At 37.9% G+C, this 18910-nt stretch overlaps 1 protein-coding gene across 1 annotated transcript; it reads right to left on the bottom strand.

Moving 5' to 3' along the window:
- Positions 1-282: 282 nt before the first annotated feature.
- On the bottom strand, positions 283-18172 carry LOC132928067 (protein suppressor 2 of zeste-like). The gene is made up of 3 exons (XM_060992633.1): positions 17682-18172; positions 8085-8162; positions 283-3085 (listed from the first exon to the last, which is right to left on the bottom strand). Exons 2-3 carry the CDS (start codon positions 8160-8162, stop codon positions 1685-1687), a joined length of 1479 nt encoding a protein of 492 aa, XP_060848616.1. The 5' UTR covers positions 17682-18172; the 3' UTR covers positions 283-1684.
- Positions 18173-18910: the final 738 nt, after the last annotated feature.

Raw genomic sequence — 18910 nt, 5'->3', positions numbered from 1 at the left:
CGTTTTAAATTTTTCCAATAATTCCAACAGTTTTTTTTTTTCAAACAACACGCATATAGAGTTATTGTACGCGCGCGGTATATGAGACCTATATTTATTGCTCAAGTACGGTAAACGCTCGACCGAATTGGAACGAGGCTATGGTGATGTTATTTTTATGATTTTACCATTTATACATAGACTGACGAATAATAAAAAAAAAACCATAACTTTTATATATTATAATGAACATATAATAGGGATATAATATATTATTATATAAAAAATAATCAAAACACCATATTGTATTTAAAATCTAATTTTTTTTTTATTTCTATTTTTCTTCATTTTTAACAGGTTCTTAATTTTAATAATTTATACAATTTATTTTTACATATACATAGATAACGAAAAATAAAATAAAATTACAATTACGTCTTATTATAAATAAAGTAATATAATATTAAATGAAATACAGTATGTACAATGCTATTACTGGCCGAATCCCTATAACTTAAAGAAAGAAAAAAAAAATAATAACAATTTATCAATTAAAAATGTAATAATATTAAATCTTACGAAATATTACGTAGCTATAAAAATAACATATCCATATCATAATATTATATATTTTGTGTAGACGACGAGCCGACTACAATAACACGCACGAGACCCGTTCGTTTATTATTCAGTTTGTAATATTCTACAAATCGAAATAGAAATAGTAAAATATTATTATAATGTCGATTTTAACTAAACGACGTATCTAATAATAATAATAATAATAATAATAATTATAATATTAATAATAAAAATAATAATAATGATGATAATAATAATAATAATAATAATAATAATAATAATAATAATAATAAAATAATGTATGCAGTTTGTCTTATTCCGTCTTAAGAAAAAAAAAAATAAATTACTGCTTTGTTGACCACACGTATAACATTATAATATATGTAACATAAAAATACGGGTAATAAATTACGGGTGTGGGCCTAGGGTGTATGTGTGTATATATTGTTATAATATGCACAATATGCGTTGTCGCGAAGACAGCCGCCCACCGGCATTGTTACCGAGTGTGACAAACTCCTATTGTCTTTGACACTGCGACACGAGATGTGCCCACTGCAGTATTTATTTATTTTCATTTTTTTTCCCGTTTTGTTTTCGTCTCCCAAACCCGAAATGGACAACGGGGTTACCGCAATGTAAACACGCACACCGCACCACATAGTAACCGTATAACCGGTATAATGATATCACCTATATATTATTATTGTGTATACCATCATCACGGAGTCCGTCGTGATACGCGTGCTTTCCCCTCGCCCACCCTAGACCGGAGGTATTCATACGGGCCGTTATTACACGCGCAGAGCATCGTTCGGATCATCGCGGCGTCGTTCTAATATATTATTAATGTTATAGGCATTTCGCGCCTTTACGAAATCGGAAACGGCCGTTTATTTTTTTTTTCATTTTTTTCACTTCATTTTTCTCTTTATACAATGACTAGGACGATGCCGAGAAAAAAAATAAAAAAATTTCTTCCAACTTTTGGACACGACGACGACGACGACAGATGGTACTAATAGTAGACAGTGGTAGTAGTAGGTAGTAACAGTGGTATAGGTAGTAGTAGCTGCAAGGTTTCTCCCGTGGAGCGATAACGCGGGCTGTCGTCGTGTGCCGGTCAGTCGAACGAAACTTCGGCCGTCCGTTTGGTGAGGTCCAACGGCGACGGCGGTAGCGCCGTGGCCGTGGCCGCGTCCTCCGGGTCGTCGGACACCGAGTGCCGTCCGCCGGCGGATTGGGGCGCGTGCGGCGGCGACCGGTTGTACTTGGCGGCCGTGGTCTTCAGCGACAGGTCGATGGGGTATTCCTGTTCGACGGCCACGCCACCCGGCGCCGGGCTGGACAGCAACAGATCGCCGCCGGCGGCCGTGCGGCCCGCGGCCACGGCTGCATGCCAGCCGGCCGCAGCCATGGACAGCGTGAGGCCGCCGCCCACGAACGGCGTCAACCCGGGTCGGGTGACGGACAGCGGGTAATAGGGCGAGTGGAAACCGGAAACGGGCGACGAGCCCACGGTGGCCGACGACGGGCTGACCGACATCCGGATGCGTTTTGCGTCGCCCGAACCGGTGGACGACGCGGACGGCGACGTGGACAGCTGACGGAACGCGGGCGGCGTACCGCCGGTGGTGCAGGACGGGCTGCGATGGTGGTGCCGGAGCACAGGACTGACGGTCTTGCGGCGGTGGTTACTGCCGCGGTTGTCCTCGTCGTCGGGCATGGACGAGCCGCCCGAATCATCGGAAGCGGAAGGCCGGCGCCGACGACGTCGTCCTCCTTTCGGCGAATCGCCGTCGTTGTTGTTGTCGTTGCGTTCGCCGTCGTCTTCGTCGTCGTCGTGGCGACGACGACCGCCGCAATCGTCGTCGTCGTCGTCATCTTCCTCGTCGTCGTCGTAACGGTGACGGTGCCTTCGGTCGATGCTGTTGTTATTGTTGTTGTTGTTGTTGTTGTTGTTATTGTGATGGCGGTTACGGTGGTGGTGATGATGTTGGTGGTGTCCGCCAATGATGGCGTCAGCGGCCGCTTGACGCCGGCAGGACGCGTCGTCCTGGACGGCGGCGGTCATCAGGGCAGCGGCGGCCCCGTAACCGTTGAGCCGGGCCTGCAGGAACTTGTCAGTGGTCAGGAAATGGTGGCCGGGGTGCACCAGACCGGCCGGGTATAGCGGCGAACCAAACGGCGGTGGCTGCGACTGGTGGTGCGGCGGCTGCTGCTGCTGGTGGTGCGGTGACGACCGACTGCTGCCGTTGTGGTGTTGGTGGTGATGGTGCGGCTGGTGGTGCCCGACGGCCGCGGCGGCCGCCGCTGCGTTTTGGTCCTGCAGCAGGCAGTGTATCTTGAACCAATTGGACCGGCGGCCGTACCGCGACCCGCTCTTAGACATGCCCACTAAGAGGCATTTGCGCAGCCTGCACGCCTTGCACGACGTCCTGTTCTTCTTGTTGATCACGCACTCGCCGTTGTTCTTGCATTCCGATATCGAACTCAGGTTGTTGTAAGTCCTTCCGAAAAACGACTGCAAAAACAAAACGAGATATTTTCTGTTTAGAAAAATTATATTTTATGTTTCTATAATATAAATAGGTATAAACAGGTTTGCTGCAAGTGGATTTAAATGCAAATAGTATTTCTATCCGAATGTTTTACTATATTAACACTTACTTCCGAGCACAGAGTTCAACGAAAACGTCGAATAGAATCTACAAATTTAACTTTTATTTTTAAGGATTGTAACTAATGGTTTTTTGATGTTCGGTGCATTATTATATATACGTACATAATTAAGCGACTAATTTACAGGTTATATAGTATTATATTATTCAAGATAGATAAATCGAATTCTGTAAGGAATTTTTTGATTTTTCGTGCTTCTTAGAGCATTTCAATCTGCGTCTACCATTATCATTTATCGTCTACAGGCCATCGCGCGGAAAGCAATTTAGTAAAATCATCAAACGATTAGGCGTATCTAATACGAAGTTAATAAAATAACTAGTCGTATTTTCATACTCCGGGATCTGTTCGTGATTTCGTTAGTAAAGATATAATATTACAACGGGAAAAAAAGCGAGCGCGCGATATTGTAATAATATTGAATGGGTACCAGCTATGTGTTTATATACGTTTTGACCGGAAAATAATAATATATGTAATATACGCGATGAGGGCGTGTCCGCCGTGGCTCCGAGCTATATGAGTCCGCTGCACACAGCAGATACTTTGCTGACATTATTCCCACGAATACACACATATATATATAATATATAATATTGTAATATTATTTCGACCGATGGCGGCGGCGAACGTTATTAAAAACGATAGATCACACGGTCGATATATATTGTGAGTGTGTGTGTGTCTTCGTGCGCCAAAACGATATGGGTACGGAGACTTAACCCGGCCGCGATAGGCATCTAAAGACTAATGAGTCACATCTATATATACATATTATATTATATACGTTTATAATACATATTGTGTGTGCGTGTGTACTAAATACGAATCGGTATTAATCATAAATCTTCGTATCGCGATCGAATGAATGAATGTTATGTATAGCCCATACAACTATTTAATGTATGTGTGTGTGTGTGTGTTTGGATCGAATGCACTTATGGTTTACGTGTGCACATAATGTTATATTGAATGGCCGACGAAAACAGCACAATTATAACTATAATACACTATATTATATACATGTATATTATATACAGTATACACGCATTATTCGGCTATTAAATGTACCTCGAGGGTTACGTACGTGAAATACCGTTGTACACGGCTAAAACATAGTTATTATAATATTATTATAGTACGAAAAACAATTTTTAATTTGTATATAATACGAGTGACCGCCGCCGCCATCGCCACTTTGGAAATGAGTATACGAATAATCGTTTTGACGGTTTGAGCATGACGGGTGTAGTTTGAGAAAACACAATGCGCCGGTGAGAAGGTAAATCGCAGTGACGCACCTGCAGTGTGGGGGAGGAGCAATAGGGGATTTGCTTTTTAATATGATTAATGAAATATAGTTTAATGTAAAATTTTCGTTTTCATTCTTCGATGATATCAGTTAAACCTTTTTTTTATTTATATAATTTATCGTATTCAATAATTGAATCGCTATAATTCATAATAAATAATAACGGTTCTCGGATGACGAGATTGAGTCTTCTCTACATCGTGCACGTAATCAAATAATCATATAGTTTCAAATCTCTGTATTCGTGATTCGACCAAGCAGTATGGGTATGCTTGTGTATATATAATAGCTAATGTATTTGTTTAGCGCTTCAAGCTCTTTCGCATTAAACATTGAGTAAAATAAAGTATTTAATATTTTGCCCCCCCCCGCAATGATCCCCAAGTACACCGTTGGAAAATGTTATCACGACCGAAAGTCGTTGTGTAAACAAAAATTGCAGGGTTTAGATTTTACATTATATCGAATATATCGTACATTTTTCTAGGAGAACGAAGGATGTGATGACTATACAGATGTTAAATAACTGTATTCGAATCAAGTCATCAAACACGTTCCGGGAAGAAAATTTGTGTCACCATATTTATATAAATATGAAGAGCAAGAGGTATTTGTTGTGAAATCGATATTTATGTAATAAATATTTTTATTATCTCGCGGGTGAGGCGCGCGCGTATGTGGTTTGTCCATATAATACGTATATTATAATGGCTTTGAAAATAAATATCACTTTTATTTCGTGTCTGTGCGGTCGACGAGAAGAGTGAGTGTATAGTAGTAGCGACGATGGTGAAAAACGAGAGTGGATGAAGACTATAAAATTCTCGTGGGTCCGTACATATAATATCGTATGGAGCTGACGCAACGGTACTAAATATAATTATAAATGTATGTTCATTGTGTTTGTACAATTTTAAATATTTCCGACCGGTGCATAATTATACTACTCTTTTAACCATAATAGTTGTACAGTTTTTTATTCAGCACAATAAAATAATATTAAATCACACACACACACACTTGCATGTGCATAGAAATATGAAAAAACGTTATATGCGCGGGCGCAAAAGACCCGCGCGTAAGATCTGCACCTGCACCTGCACTGGCATTATATTATATTATATTTTATGTTATAACGCGGAGTGAATGCTGTTGGTTCTGGGAATATCTCGGAGAGTGTGCAAAGAAAGAGACCGCGAAGAGATGAGAGTCAACTCGGTTCTTACAACTCCATTTGTACATAAAAGCAATTTGTAAATAATGGTGAATTAGTTAGGTCGCCGATAGCTGTGATGGCAGAGCGAAAGAGAGACGGCAGCAGAATGAATACTGCAATATATTATACCGTATAATATTATTATATAGCCCATCATATAGGTATAGGTTGAATGGTAAAATGCTTGCGCCAGGTTTCATTTTATTTATATTTTGTCATCCGCATTATTATTATTATTTTCAATCGGTTTGACATTTGTCTCACGTGAGTGTATATTATAATACTACTCGCACACACACACACACACACACACACAAACCCTACACCGCTATAGATGTAGGCGAAGATGCCGCATTCCGCGTCGACCTGCAGACCGCACCACAACTGGACCATCTCACCGATGAAAACCAACCGGTATATACACACGACGCATACGTATATTATATATAATATATATACACATATAAAGACGCTCTCAGTTGACATTTTATTATTATTATATTGTTGTTTTTTTTTTATAACTTTTTCCCTACTCTTCTCTTTGGTCCGCCTTAATACATAATAATATCATCTCGATGACGATAATAATAATAATAATAACGATGATGAAAAATAGAAAGTCACATCATGATGGTCCGGCTGGCCGGCGCGGTAATAATAACATTACATTGGTCAAATAAATCGTGTCACGAAATTAACTCGATCTTATAAAGCGTACGTATTTCGGAGGCGGTAGGTGGTATACATACACGTTCGTCCACGTGAGCGAGTGAATTATCTAACGATCGGCCACTGCGTCTTCTTCTATAAGTTATAATACGTATATAATATCATCGGTATAGGTATACGAAACAGCCGAAATACCGCTGTGAACGCAAGAGAGACGTTCATCCGGCGAGTATATATTGCGCAACGAACGTCATTTTATCCGAAATAATAATAATAATCGTCTTTGTACATATTATTGTGCAATATTATACACATATTATACGTCGCGGCGTTTGTATTTCGTGCAACTGATCGGCGGCACTATTCGGTTTTTATCGATCGTCTGAATCAATCGGACAAACACGACAATGTGTAACACACAATCGTCATACAATATCTTCCCCTCTTCGATGTCGCGCCCGATCGACGGTCCGCAAATCGCGTACGCTATATACGTTCCTGCACCGTAACGCGTATTATAATACACTGTTATAAAATACATATATTATTATGCTCCAACACGACATGTACGTGTTGGCACGGCGATAACGATTTTTCGATCGCAATAATGGACGGTGATTGTTTTTGTAGAGTGTCGTCGAAATGATGTCGATGCCGACTGAGCACAACGGCGGTCGGTTTGTGTCTCGATGTGCATACACTATACAGCTAGTAGACTCTCGGGAATCCGGCAGATATCAGACGGGAGAACTGCCGGATTAACGAAAACACCGACGGACACGCATTTCTACTAATCGAAAAATGTTTTTACGGTCGAATTTCGCTACCAGAACGGCCTCTTAATTTATTTTATTAAAATATATATATATATAAACGATACACAGTACAAATAGGTACCAATGTTTATTATCGCGTTGAATCTTTTCGAGAAAAATCTAAAAAAAAATTATTTTTTGTTTTATTGTTTGAAACGATACTTTTAAGAATACTACTTGTAGCCGTTTAAGCAAAAATAATAAAAATAAAATATAGCCAGATTACCGGACGTACCGGATTAACGAAAGTCTACCGTATATAATATTATATTTTAACGATATATAAGTCAAAATATACAACGTCGCGCGTCCGAGTCGAGGAACAATAATATATATATAGTAATGATGCTAACGATGATACTATTTTGTAATCGATTATTGCTTACCCAGCTGCACACACAGGGCGTACTGCCATATTATATTTGTTGTCGTGTATATTATACATTATATAAAACGTATAGTAAGCTTGCAATGACCAATACGACAACGCAATACGTGGCGGGAATTCGCGGGATACACTTTCTTTATTTCTTATATTTTTTATGTACTCTTATCGCAGTGTTGGTTCGAAGGAGCAAGCGATCCGCGGAGGAGTATCGATTATTTTATTTTATTTTTGAAAGCCAGCAATACACAGACACCGTGGCAGCGGCGCGGGAGAAATACCCAACTCGGCCGTCACGGCAATAAACCTTATTCGCATATCTGTAGGTTCGACATCGTTGAACTCTGGTGTTATATTCACTATACCCGCGCATGTGTTACACACATAATACGATTATTATGAAAATATTGTATATGTTGCGAGCGTTGCGCTTGCGGTACTCACTTTGCAGCCTTCGCAAGTAAAAGCCCCGAAGTGGAAACCGGCGGCTGGTTCTCCGCAAACTTTGCACTGTTGGTTCATCTGTAAGAAGAGGAAAAACAAATAAGTAAATAAATCAAAACAATTTTTCTTTTAAAACTACAACAAATCATAATATCCGACCAAACAAGGCGGTGGTGCGCGCAGTCGTCGTATCCTCGAACGACGATGCGCACGCATCGTATATCGTTATTACTTATTAGTTATTATACATATCGTTGAACGATATCTATAAAATATATATTATGCTCGATAGACCCGGTCAAGGAAACCTACCGATGTGCTATTGGGTTGGCATTAACATATTATTGTCATTAGTACCTATATAATATACACTACCGCATAATATATATATATTACACGCAATTATGGTATCGATATACACGCGCGTTTTGCCAGAATCGCGGACTATTACTACTCTATTATTGTATATATATATATATATATCATGATATACAGGTACTGTCTCTTCTGTCCGGATGAATATTATTTTACACGCGAACCCGCGGTCATTACGGAGGAGGGCAATTAATGGTTGTCGATATTTCATACAATATTATCTCCCGTAATACACCGCGAGAGGCGCACACCACACGGCCGTATACGTCCGACAACGACCAATATTTTTTTGTCACGCTAACTAATTGAGATTAATACACATCCATACACGTTCGACGCGCAAGATACGCGGTATAATCGACGACCGAATGTCTCTTCCGCATATTATTCCTCCTACTTTATGCCGATATTATTACGGGCGTAGGTATTTATGCGCGTTTTGTTTGCTCGTGTGCGTGTGTGGCACTATATAAAGAGACGAGTATAATAATTAACAGCATTATATTAATTATTATAATACGTGTGCGCAATTGCTCCGAGTCACGAAATAATTAGGCGTTATTATTGCAGTTCGGCTACCGGCAGACCTCAGTACAGCCTAATAACCTTCGTATCTTAAACGCCAATAATCGTATATTGTGCCCGTTGTTCTCGTGAAAATCCGTAGTCATCATCGTTGACGGTATTGACTGTATATACCTACGTGCGTGCGTGTCTTATCGGCAACCGATCCACTGCCGCGGTGCAGATGTCTATCCATAGGTCCGTCCAGACGACTTTCGCCCGTGACGACAAGTGCCGCTGTGCAGCATACTGTTATTATTATAATATTTTTTTGATTTTTAGACGGTCATCGTCATATGTTATTCGCAATACGTCAGCAATCCACACCGTAATAAAACATGGTATCGGTCGATATCGACATGATTTTGCGAGGGTTTATCGTCGGAAAACGAGGCATCGATACCGCGGTCGTTAACGAATAACGAAGTTATACGAGTAAGCGCTGTGCTGCAACGGTGTCGCGGCCGAGGACGGTTAATTAAATTTTATGTGATGGCTGCGCGAATAAGCGACGGTGAAATATCTGAACGGCGGCATCTAGTGGGCGCGTAGGCGATATCGTGGGTCGTCGCGTTCTCCAGAGATTATTTTTTCTCGAGAGACGCACCGGCCCACCCAAGACACTGCAGTGCTCTCGAGACGCTACCGGAACGGAAGACTCTCCCGGACACATATAATATATATAAATAATTGTGTTAAATTAACGGTCGTCATCATCGATCGCTATCGAACGCGCGCGTTTATAACGTGGAAAAGAAGTCGGCAGAGCGGGCGCTGCACGGGACAATAATATACATAATAATATATATCAAGTCGGTTATCCAGTTCCCCTACTATACGTTTATATTGTATACATAGGTATGTAACAGTATATTATTATTATAATATATTATAGGTACCTGCGCACAATAATATATTATATCGTTGTGATATTATTTCGGTTGCTCTCGGTTCTATTGTATAATACACGGGTATACATATATATATATATAAGATCATTTACCGCGCGGACAGTACATTTTTATGTATATTATATTATATTATATTATTATATATTACACGCGTTTAAAAAGATGACACCGGCCGCGACCGGTTTCGTCCGTCGCACGAATTGGCCGGCTTCCTAATTCAGAAGCGGGCTTACGATATTATACACATAATATACATATACATATACATATTATATATATATTTTATGTATATACATACTTAAGACTCTACACACACACGAGCGCGCGACCGAATGTCGTCTTCGACACAACAATCTCTTGCGCGTGTCTGTTGTAGGTACGACGACGTCAACGGCAGCACTGGTCTCGGGGACGCATATTTTTTATTTTTATTTTTTTTTATAACTAATCGCCCGTATACATGATAATATTATTATATCGTCGTCCGAGGACGTTCGCATTATTCAAATAGTAGATCAATTATTTATTTGCTGCGTGTGCGGCGTTTATCCTCCGTAACAACGGACTACGCTATTTTTACGTATATAATATATTTGCACCACCGTGTGCGCGCGGGCCACACGCGAGATACACATACGCGGGACGACACATATACGTATACATAACATATATATTATATTAAACGCGTACACGCGGTCACGGGCAAATCGGATCGGATGAGTTGAATTAGTCGTCACCGAACTCGACGTCTTAAACTTTATAAGCATCGTTCCAACCAGTATATATTATATTATAAACGTCTCCTATTTTGAATATATATGATATATATGACGAAATATTTTATACGTTTATCTATTTATCATTCCCGGGGGATAGCGACGCATTTTCGATCGTTTAAGAATCTGTCACAAAACTATAGAATATTACACACTCGAATAGTTCTTTTGAAAAAAAAAACCCAAAATCCTGTAAACTTTCTGTAAAACCACCGGTCGGTTTGGGGGAAATTGTTTCTCCCCGTTCACATATACCTAGTACAACTACACAATATCATAATGGTTTTTAAAATGCTAAATGACGCTGCAGTATTCTGAGTATTCATCCCTGTATAATGTTATATAGTCAATGTCGATCATTATTGATTAATTTTATACTGTCGAGGTGGTTTTCATATTATTATTATTTTAACCTATATTTCACTGTTACAATAAAACATAATATATTATTATAAAAATACGAGTACCTCTTAGTATATAAATTGACGATGGCGAGGGTAATAGAGTTTTGGCCAACGGTCAGATCGCACAACGCGATAAAAACGAGAGCAAGATCGCGCAAACGGAGGCTCTCTTCCTATATAAACGCAGTGGTTTTAGGCATTATCGAAACACAAACACACACACACATACACACGCGCGCGTGATTTGGTAACGTGCCAAACGGTTTTCTCGAACGGCAGCTGCCGAAACTTAATCAAAGTCATCCGCCTAATCCCCCGGAACAATATTAACTCGCTCTTTCTCTTTCGGTCTTCTGTTTATTTTTTTTTTTGATGCACCACGTCTTTTTGTCATTGACAAATTAACCGTAAATATATATACGCGAGTTGACCCTATATATCCCGAGATCCTCGAAACTCCTTTGCGCCGCCGTCCCCTATATATTATATTATTATGAGCACCCGATCATCATTAATATTGTAGACGTGTTTTGCAAAACCACTTCAGTCGTCATCGTCGTTTATATAATATTCTTCATTCTTCTTCTTCTTTATTATTATTTTTTTCGAGTGTGAAAGGGATGCGTGTCACCCGTTCATTGTTCTCCGACGCGTATATAAGGTAACACGAACCATATTATTATTATTGTTATATGTATACAAAATAAAAAAAATTACGGTACTCGAATGTGCAAAAGAGCTGCAGTGCGTGTACGTATAAACAATCTGTCACTAGTGGCGAGAAGAAAATACGAAGGGATAAAGTGTCGTCGTCGTCGTCGGCCAGTCTCGGCTTTTATATTATTACTGTTATTAATAATATTATCCTAAGCGCCCGTGACCGGTGAGAACGTTATATCATTGTGAACGGTATATTATAATACTTTATTCTGCAGTGTCGTTGTTATCGCCTCGACAAAACCGTTATTTGCGTACATATTATATAAGATCTACGTGTTTGTTTTTTTTTCAATTTTTGTTCATCCATTAAACACTCGAGCGTTGTCCGCACAATATGCACCTCTATACCTTTATTATGTATTATTATACAGTGTATAGTAAACTATAGAGTTCTGCCGAGAGGACCATCACACATAAAAAAAAATACAGCCGTCGTTGTTCTACGCAGCTTTTGACGGTGGTCGGTAAAATATGTCCATCGAAGGCCGTCTCAAGAGGCGAACATATCATAATAACATAATGTAATATATTATATATATATTATTCATTACTTTTCGTCATCGTGTTGTAAATAATATTTCCCAGAGAAAATTAAACTAGTACATATCACGAACAAATTGAACGAATTGATGATTGGTCATTGTTGTTCCCAAGTAAAAAAAATAATTTGAGAATTTTATTAATTTTTTTTTTTAATTTTGTCGACCTATGTGTTTTTTTATTAGTAAACACCTAAACTCGCACTATATTCAGTACCGAGAATCTCACGCTCTTTAAAACCTAATTATGTTCGAATTGGCTATTACTCATTATTTTATATCGCGGGCATAAATATACATATAATACGTACTACACCAACATCAGTCGTCATAGCTGAATATCCGTTAATAATTTGTTACGTATACAGTGAGTTTGTGATTATGATTCTATCTGTGGTGCATATGCGACAGTTCAATAGTAGAAAATATTATGAACATTTACACAGTGATGGATCAATCATGCGATTTGATATTTTGTATAAACAAACGAAATCCAAGATGACTAAGCGTTTAGCGACTGAATCGATTATATTGTGTGTTTTTAAGTTTTCAAGTAAAAAAAATAACGGAATACGCGTATAATATATATGCAGTAATGTCGTATTGTGACAGCGCCGTCTGAGCATAGGTTCTGTCACTGTTGACGATCGTCAAAACCGATTTTGCTTATGACGATGATCGATGAATGCACGGCGGCTGTGTAGATCATTTAAACGTTTTGTGGAAAAAAAAATCCCTTTTCGGATTATAACTACCTACCCATCGTATTCGTTATACGTCGCGATAAACGGTTTTAAAGTCATGAAAAGGATATAGGTACATATGATATATATAACGAGGCAGATTATATTCAGAAGTGTATTATTCTTTTGCATCATTAGGCGCTGCGCGGAGAGCACAATAGCCACGAGCATTTATAGATTTCCGTCAAAACGGTAGCTCCAGTATATGCATTTATACAAGAATAAGGACGCGTAAAAAATATCTATCGTACCTATATATACCGCGAAATGCCGCTCGGTGATTAATGATTTGATGTATTTTGTTCTCCTTTTTGGGGTCGCCCCGGGACCGTCTACCGTGTCGCATTTAAATTAGACACCTTGAGATATAAATGGATATAACGTTTCAAAACATATTTAGGGTAAGTGCGCGCAGGACATACGCATAATATAATATATTTAATATTATAATGTACACAATATGTTCGCATACGAGTACATACAATATTATATACCTTTACCTATAAACGTATACACAATACATATATACATATATAGGTGCATTGGATACCACCGTAACTCGCAAGCACTTATTATATGGATATGTATACTATGCGTATACTATATACTATAAGTATGTGTGTAGAAAATGCTGCTGCCAACGACGACGACCGTCGACAGACGCAGATAAACATCGGAACGCGCACATTATGTATTTAACACGACGAAAGGATCGTGTTTTTTTAACCATCCCAACAAAAAAATCATATAGTCGTTGACGTCAGGTTAAATATGAATAAGGAAAAAAATTATAATAAATTTTAAGATTAAAATAAATAACACACACACATAATATGTATATATATATATATACACTATATAAAGGTATACTCGTGCATATATAATCCTGACTAAAATTGTTGCATGTTTTAGATTAGATAGATATAATTAAATTAATAGCCCGCGCGTATATACACGTGCTAACAACGTTGTCGCTAATTCTCGTCTCTTGTTTTTGTGACTACAAATCACAACACAAAAAAAAATTTAACAAACAAATTTCAAACATTTTTTTTCTCTTTTTATATATTGTGGTTCAGAAACCACACGTACACGTATGGATGTAGGTACTAAATGTATGATGGGCGTCGGTTTACTGCTCGCGCTCCGGTCATAACGAGCCTGTGTTTTATTTTTTTTTATGTAAAAGCTTCATTGTACAGGAAAAAAATATATATATAATCCATGACGTATATTAACTATATATATATATATATTAAACATATAAAAATATAAATGACACAATATGCACCGAAAGCAAACTAGAGGACGTTCACGGGAAACAATGCCGTTCTGATGGTCTACATAAAACAAGCCTGTTAATGAAACTTGCCTATTGTGCCAACAGTCGTATCAATGGAGCATTGTGACGTTACTGATCGTATACGGACCGTGCCGTTTATGCAAATCAGTGGTTTATTTTTTCTAAACGGCTTGAAAATAACAAAATACAGCTTGTTTGTCAGATATGCCAAGTATAGACAAACACACAAACTCACATATTATACACACAATATACCTATATTATTCAAACATATTGTGCACCGAGAAGGAATATGCATATTATATATATATATTATTATTATCGTACTCTCATTGATTTGTTTTTTCCTTGTCCGTGAGTCCGTGACTATGTAATTTTCGTTCATTATTATATTGGGAAATTATAAAAAAAAATCTACATATATGCATGCACCTATATAGGTACGATAATGTACTTGGTAAAACTGGTTATTTTGCTCTGATGTCCGGGAAAATCCGAATATATTGCGATCATTATAAATTATATGAATAAAGTTATGCAATTCTTTTTTTGTTTCTTTCGTGATTTTATTTATTTTTTTCACACACATTAGGTATTCGCTCATCGCGGATCATCATCAATGTGGGTCACCTTGAAACACACCGCTACGATTACTACTATACTATAGTACCATCACCACCGCCACCACTGCTGCTGCTGCTGCTGCAATTATATATATTCACTGACGGCTCGGCAAAAGTGGGTGTGATAGTGTCGGGGTCTAATGGTCGGATATCGTGATGTCCATTAGCGAGTAATTGTGAAATATCCGGTATTCATTAGACTCGACTATTATTATTATAGAGTGTGTGTACGCTACACATAATTTTTTTTCTACTCGTATATTTTTTGTGGTCAGCTGCTGCTCCTCTTTCGGTGGCAGTGTGAGATCTCTCTTCCGCGTCCGTGTGTGTCATCAAATGGACCGCTCCGACCAAAGATTAAAGAAGAAAATGTAAAATATAAACCGATTCCCAAACGTAAATCGTATGAATACAAGACTACTATTACACATCGTATGAATATACTTTAATGTGTCTATATATAATAATAGTCGTTACTGTTAGTCGATATTTACATATAATATGCATCTTGGACTCTTGACAACTGTAACATGTTTAATAAACAACATGAATTTTACTAGAATTTTAACAAACTTGTCGTGCAACTTGTGTAAACCAAAAATCGCAAAGCTAAATAAATAATTCGATCGTTATTTTTCTCGGCACATTTGATTATAGGCTATCGCATAACCTATAACAATTCGCATAAAATAATTATTCTAATGAGTGAATAATTTATAATTGCTCGTGGCTCACATAAAATATTTTTGATTGTTTGTGATTAAAAAAAATTTAAATAAGTCTCAGAATAGAGAATAATATATATTTATATTATCTAAATAACTTAATTTAAAAGTTACAAATTAAATTATAATAAAGGTGGTTTTATATAACAACGTGTACAAAATAATTAGCCTAAGTGATTTAGCACTCGGCCAACAAATTAGCATTATATACACCGAAGACCGAACCATGAGAAATATATTATGTCGAATGTTATACATACATTATATCATTTACACATACAGAACTGCAGACAAGGTTTTAATTTAGACTACAATATTATAAAAAGTGTAGGTATGTACACGCGTATAGTTTTTATTTTAACATATATTTATAAGTACCTAAACGTAATATGATGTGCATGTGCCTTTATTTTTATTTACTACAAACGACCTTAAAATTATACGTTACATTGTGTAAGCACAATAACACATACATATGTCTTATAATTTATGAATTTTTTTATAAAATTGTATGTATTTATTTGATAATATCTATATTTAGATGTTTTTGACAGAGGTGTAGGCACTGCCTTCCGCTGATGATAATTAATATATTTTATACACAAATAGAATTTGATTTTGATTTTTTGATGGAATGAACAATTATAATATTGTTTGTTCCAATTAGAGTAATTAATATCTGCGATATATAACGGAGAAAGTTCACGAGAAACCTCACACGAAGCGTCGGACGCCGATTTTGGAATTTAGGGGACGGGACACATAATACTCTATAATTTAATAAATAATTAATTAATAATCGATGTGTTCGTTATGTGTACAGGTAATACGTAAACATACGTGGTTAATATATATACATATAATAATATGTATGTACTATATAATATTATATGTATAGGATTTGTGTTTTCATTTTAAACCGATTAATCGATGATCGAGCGTGGGCGTGTACGAATATATATTACATATATATTCTATATACCCACCGCCTCGGTCGTATCTTGGGTCGTGCTCGGTATAAACGCAACGCGGGTTTATAACTAAATTAATTAAAAAAAAAAAAAAAACCGATATTAATATAATCGTTATTATTGCCGCTATCGAGCCTATGAATCGGTATATTGTTATTAGTCTATTACTTTCCGTTCATAGAAAAAAAACACTTTACGCCCATTCCGTGTTCGCACGGACTTTTCGTGACCCATTCGCCCACACCAGATCACCCGGCGATTATTCACGTACATTTCCGATGAGTCCGTTCCAATAGTTGCAAAATCAGCCAGTTACAATAACAACAAAATGTACGTCGATATTATTACATCTATTATTAATTTATAATTTTTTCAATATGGGAGATTTTTAACTATCTATATACGAGTGATCGCAACACTATGTATATGTATGTATGAAACTTTAACGCCAATACATCTAAAATACTCCGTTTACAATTTATAAATACTATTTTTATATCTTAAAAATTGAAAAAAAAATTACTTAAGCTAAAAGTGTAGGTATTCTACAGACGATAATTATTTTAATAATAATAATATCATATTTTGTAATAATATTCTAATGATATAGTACTTTTGTTTGATTGGAAAGAAAAATTGTATGTAAAGTAATTAGTTTTATGGAAAACGACATATACTACGAATCATATTAACATACTTGTTCTGGCGTTGAAATCTCCAACAGTTTTTTGATTACCATAAAAAATAACTTAATAATTTTAAAGATAATAATTTTTTTGCGATTGGAAAACGTGTATTGCAATTATTATTATAAATTGCTTTGATTTAAATATGTGTTAATTTTAATATTTATAATTATATGGTAAAAAACCTATTACTGCGGAAAATTATAATATAATATGATCACGTAAATTATAATCTTCAATGAAAACGTTTTACTTACGTTTAATTTTAAATCGAAACGTAGGCGAGCAGCATATCCAATAGAAATCTGCCGAAATGTCCTTTTCCGTCTCGCGGTTTTCCGGACGTCACCGTCTGGTCCTCATGGCCGAAAACGCACAGAAAATAGTTCAATGGATATAAATAAACGGTAGTAACTTTTCGTCGAAAAACCACGATAAAAAAAAAAAAAAAAAAAAATCAAACGTACAATATTGGCGAACGTGCGAAATTCAAGCGACGAAACAAAATGCAATATTATAATAAAATAATTCGTCGGCGGCGTGACCGGATTCGTACGCGTACAATCGAATGTGATCGAATATCGTTTTCGCGGCGGTGACGACGTTGTCACAGCGGCGCAATAACTAGCAACGACGACGAGTGACGATTGACGACCACGACGGGGGCCACGGCGATTCGCGGTGTGACGGGAAAACACGAACTGGTCCGGAGCGCCTGCCGGCTTGTACTGGCCCGGGCCGCGATCTCGTTCCGGGGGGCCGCGTCGCACCGGTTCTCGGGTGGGGGTATCGGGTCGGCGTCGTTGCCGCGGTGGGAGCAGCGGGGAGGCGTGCCCCAAACGCACCAATCCCGGGCCGGCCCCACCGCCCGGGCCGTCGCGCGAAACTCGCCCCTTTTTTACACCGCCGCCACCGCCGCCGCAGCAGCCGCTCGTGCAGCGATACATTCGCTTGGCGGCGGTTCACACCTGCTGTTCGACGCGCACCGATCACGTCACTACACGGTCATCGTCGTCGTCGTCGTCGTCCGAGATTTCCGCTGTTATATAAATTATGTTTAGGGTCTTTGATATTCGCCGCGGGTTCTTCTACTAACGACTGGTATATGATTTATACGTACGCAATCGATCGCCGATTTTTCTCGGGTATAAGAAAACCGAAGTGAAAAATCGCCAAAACATTGTTTTTTTTTTGTGCCATCAATGACAATTTCATATTGCGCGCGTCACTAAGTGTAATAGTATAGAGGTACTCGCCATGCGTACGATAATAATATTATACATAGGTAAACCTATACCTGTTTAATAGGTGTATTTAGGTGTATATATACCCGCGGCTAATGGTTTTCGATTTTCCCACGAATTTATCACCGGACTAATTATTATATACGCGTCGAGCCAAAACGCAAACGCGGCCGTCAAATTACCGCCGCCGCGTATACCTAATATACCTACATGATATATATATATATATATATATAAGAAAC

The sequence above is a fragment of the Rhopalosiphum padi genome, chromosome 1 (genome assembly GCF_020882245.1).
Source record: "Rhopalosiphum padi isolate XX-2018 chromosome 1, ASM2088224v1, whole genome shotgun sequence".
In the NCBI taxonomy this organism is placed as follows: domain Eukaryota; kingdom Metazoa; phylum Arthropoda; class Insecta; order Hemiptera; family Aphididae; genus Rhopalosiphum; species Rhopalosiphum padi.
Note: the sequence above shows the minus strand (reverse complement) of the source record. Positions and strands in the feature narration are given on the sequence as shown.